This window comes from Euleptes europaea, chromosome 1, assembly GCF_029931775.1.
Source record: "Euleptes europaea isolate rEulEur1 chromosome 1, rEulEur1.hap1, whole genome shotgun sequence".
Taxonomy (NCBI): domain Eukaryota; kingdom Metazoa; phylum Chordata; class Lepidosauria; order Squamata; family Sphaerodactylidae; genus Euleptes; species Euleptes europaea.
This window is the reverse complement of record NC_079312.1, coordinates 132,435,201-132,439,144: the sequence shown is the minus strand read 5'-3', so window position 1 is coordinate 132,439,144 and position 3,944 is coordinate 132,435,201. Positions and strand designations below refer to the sequence as shown.

At 59.0% G+C, this 3,944-nt stretch overlaps 1 protein-coding gene across 1 annotated transcript; it reads left to right on the top strand.

Moving 5' to 3' along the window:
* Positions 1 to 548: 548 nt before the first annotated feature.
* Positions 549 to 2,539, top strand: NPB (neuropeptide B). The gene is made up of 2 exons (XM_056867335.1): positions 549 to 829; positions 2,408 to 2,539. The coding sequence occupies exons 1-2, from the start codon at positions 566 to 568 to the stop codon at positions 2,534 to 2,536; spliced, it is 393 nt and encodes a 130-aa protein (XP_056723313.1). The 5' UTR covers positions 549 to 565; the 3' UTR covers positions 2,537 to 2,539.
* The last annotated feature ends 1,405 nt before the right edge of the window (positions 2,540 to 3,944 follow it).

Genomic DNA, 3,944 nt, shown 5'->3' with positions numbered 1-3,944 from the left:
CTCCCCCTCCAGAGCAATACCGGACACAGGAACCCAGGGGGCAATTCGGACGACACGTGCTGACCTGCCGGTGGAGCAACCAAGTCCTGGGCCATTGGAGCACGGGAGGTTTCGCCTCGGATGGGCCGCTCTCGACATGCACCTTTCCCCCACCTGAATTCTCAGAACTCTGCACGGGGGCTGAATTCGGATCGGGGAAAGGTGCATTGAGAGAGAGGCCGACCCCAGGCAGAGCCTCCGATGCATAAACGGCCCCGATGCAGCGCTTCGCGGCTGCCGCTCGCCCTCGGGCAGCAAGCCCGGCATCTCCCCGCTTTGGGCGGCATGCACAAACGGGGAAAGACGCCCGGTTGGCCTCCGAAGCCGGGCCAGGACGAGCCGCAAAACTCCCCGCAGGGGCTGCCTCCGCTCCCCCGCCCGGGATCTTGCAGCGTCTCGGCTTCCAGCCGCTGCTGCTGCGTCCCCCCCCCCCCGCTGAGCCACCCCGCCCCCGCGCTCGCCTCCCCGATATAAGGGCTGGGCGGGTGCCGGGCGCCCAGCCCGAGCCGCCGCCGCCAGACGCAGCATGCAGGGCCCCCCCACCTTGGCGCTGGCCTGCCTGGCCCTGGCCGCGCTGCTCGGCCCGCCCGCCCAGGCGTGGTACAAGCAAGCGGCCGGCCCCAGCTACTACTCGGTGGGCAGGGCCTCGGGGCTGCTCTCCGGCGTCCGCCGCTCGCCCTACACGCGCCGCTCCGACGACGACAGCAGCGCCGAGGGCGCGCCCCCCGCCGGCCTCGCCGCCTTCCTCGTGGCCGAGCCGCGCCACAGCCCCGGCGGGCTGCGCAACATGGTGAGCGGCGGCCCGGCCGGGCGGGGCAGGGCGGGGCAGCGCCCCCTGGGGGAGCGGAGGGCCCCGGCCCCGGCAGGCAGGGAGGGACCCGACGGCCGCCGCGTGCAGCCGCGCGCGCTCTGCGGTTGCGCTCTGGCTGCTCGTAGCCCGCTGCTCGAGGGCCAGATCCAGCCAGCCCATTCCCGGTGGGTCGCCGGGTTAGTCCGTCTGCAGTCGTAGAAAAGGGCAAGAGTCCAGGAGCACCTTAAAGACTAACAAGAATATTTTCTAGTAGAGAAGGGCAAGAGTCCCGGAGCACCTTAAAGACTAACAAAAATGTATTTTCTGGCAGGGTGTGTGAGCTTTCGTGAGCCACAGCTCACTTCTTCAGATACAGCTAGGATGTGAATCCATCTGTCTTTCAGTAGAGGAGAGGGAATTCAGACCAGCAGTAGTATGTAAATGCTAACAGTATGTCAATGTGACTAGCCGGCGTGCTGGGATGAGGTGTGGTCTGCAGAAGAGTCTGTGATGTCCGGGGGAGAGATGGGGGTGGCGAAATCAGCGCTGGTCATGAGCCATGAACGCAAGGGCTTCATTCAGCCCAGGTAAAGGCACTGACTTTAGTTGGAATATCAACTGTAAGTCAGCCGTTTCAGCAGCTCACGAAAGCTCCTACCCTACCAGAAAATATTTGTGTTAGTCTTTAAGGTGCTTCTGGACTCTTGCCCTTTTCTACATATCCAGCCAGGTGTGGGTCCTGCTGCCCCGCGTCTGATGGGGCGGGAGGGCTGCGGGGCCTTCGCCATCCAAATGTCCAAACAGAGCAGTCCAGCAACCACGATTGAGCCAGCGGGGCGTGGTGAAGAGCGGCGGACTCTGGTCTGGAGAACCGGGTTCGATTCCCCGCTCCTCCACGTGAGCGGCGGCGGCTAATCTGGCGAACTGGAGGGGTTTCCCCGCTCCTACACGCGGAGCCAGCTGGGTAACCTTGGGCTAGTCACAGCTCTCTCAGCCCCACCTCCCTCCCAGGGTGTCTGTTGTGGGGAGGGAAGGTGATTGTAAGCCGGTTTGAGTCTTCCTTAAGTGGTGGAGAAAGTCGTTTTCTTCATCCCCCCCCTCGCTCACTGGCCAACCCGGGCTCAATATGCAAGCAATAATCTCCTCTAATCGAAGTCCTGGCGGAGGTGGCGTCCCTCGCGGCATGCCTTCTCCTTGGCGTACCAGACAATCGCCCTGACCTGGGTGGCCCAGGCTAGCCAGATCTCATCAGATCTCAGAAGCTAAGCAGGGGCAGCCCTGGTTAGTCTTTGGATGGGAGACCACCAAGGAACACCAGGGTTGCTGTGCAGAGGGAGGCGCCGGCAAGCCATCTCTGTTAGTCTCTTGCCATGAAAACCCCAAAAAGGAGTCGCCATAAGTCGGCTGCGACTTGACGGCACTTTACATAGAAGTCAGCCCGGCTGCTCTCCTCTCTAGTAAGCGGGCTGCCCTGACCCAGCGAGCGGACGGGCGGAGAAAGCCTGCCGGGCATCGGCTGCCGCCCTCGTGTCCCCCCCCCCAGCCCCCTCACTCTCGCCCTTTCTCCCCCCCCGGCAGGCGGTGTGCGTGAAAGAAGTGGCTCCGGAGCTGCAGAGCTGCCAGCTGCTGGCCGGCGTGCCCAGCATCATCCAGTGCAAGGCCGATGTCACCGTCTCGCTGGACCCCGCCGACTGCGCCGCTCCCTGACGGGGAGGGCTGCCCTGGAGGCCCGGACCGGGCGAGGGCGGGCGGGCGGGCAGGCGGAAGGAGGGATGGCTCTTTCTCCTGGGAGCGACGGGCAGGATGAGGGACCCGGTTCACTTTGTTCTCCTTTCTGCATCCCATAATAAATGCGCCTTAAACCGCTCTTGTGTTCCTCCGTGTCTCTGTAAAATGGTTCAAAGTGGTTTCCACAAAGGAGTGCCAGGGGGGAAATCGGTGGATAATCTAAATCCAGCCATTAAAAAAAACCAAAAAAACGTTTGGCAGGGTAGGGGGTGGTTCTGTTGAAGAAATAAATCTAAGATACAGAACAAAATTCCAAGAAAACTGGCAGAACATTTTAGAAGGCAGTAAATCGGGTGTGAATACCTAACTAAACAGCACCTTAACCAAACAGGAATCCCGTCGTGCCCTTAAGGCCAATAAGATCTATTCCAGAGCAAATTTTTGCGAATGATTTTTGTTAGTTTTTAAGGTATCACTGGACTCCTGTTTTGTTTTGCTGCTACAAACGAGCGCGGCTACTATCCGGAACCTCCAGCATAAGGTTTTGTAAGTCAGCGTTGATTTAATCAGATCTTTATGCAAAAACATTTGTATTGAAAGCTCTATGCGAGATGATAAGGTTTCCTGAATCAGAGCTCACTTCATCAGATGGAGGGGGGAAATGTTACAAAGAGGGGACAGATCGAAACAAGATCCAGCCGAAAGACTTCTCTGAGTTGGGAGGAAGACGCCCGACCGGTGATAGATAGATAGAATGAAATCAGCATGAGCTCTCGTCCAGAAGGTCCAGTTTAAATGAATCCCAGATCAGTTCTCGCAGGTCGGATTCTGTGAAGTTTTTTCCATCAGCAACCGCATGCCCGGGGAAATGAACAGGTTCCCTCTCTGGTCCCTAAACATGGCCACTTTTAATGACAGGTACCTGTCCATTTATCTGGGTCACGGCTCCCTAAAGACTTAACTCCATTCCGACATAAACTTTTGTGTCTTCGCACACTTCCTTGAAAGTAAACCCACTGATCTCAATGCCACTCCTGAGTAAGAGAAGGTGCTGCCTAATGCAACTCTGTTATTTGAAACGTGCAGTTTCCCCCACCCCACCCCACAGAAATCCACAGCTCGATTCCCGTTAGTGATGAACACACCCGGCGCAGCGGCTGGCTGGTGGGCTCCTTTCTCCAAAGCCCCAATCGGCTGACCTCCTTTCTGCCTTTCGCTCTCCGGGATGCGCAGAGCATCGGCGTGCCTGGTGGAATCTGGATCACCCACACGGGTCTCTCCTTCGAGTGAGCACCCCTTTCAAATGCTAGGAGACCCTGTGATGCAGGATGGGTGCACCCTGCGCAGCAGCGTAAGGAGGCACAGGCGACGGGAGCTAGAGTTGCCT

Bases quoted from the DNA above. Each gene is read 5' to 3' on its own strand.
- NPB (XM_056867335.1), top strand. From the start codon at position 566: ATGCAGGGCCCCCCCACCTTGGCGCTGGCCTGCCTGGCCCTGGCCGCG. The intron at 830-2,407 runs GTGAGCGGCGGC...CCCCCCCGGCAG, and splicing joins CCGGCGGGCTGCGCAACATG to GCGGTGTGCGTGAAAGAAGT.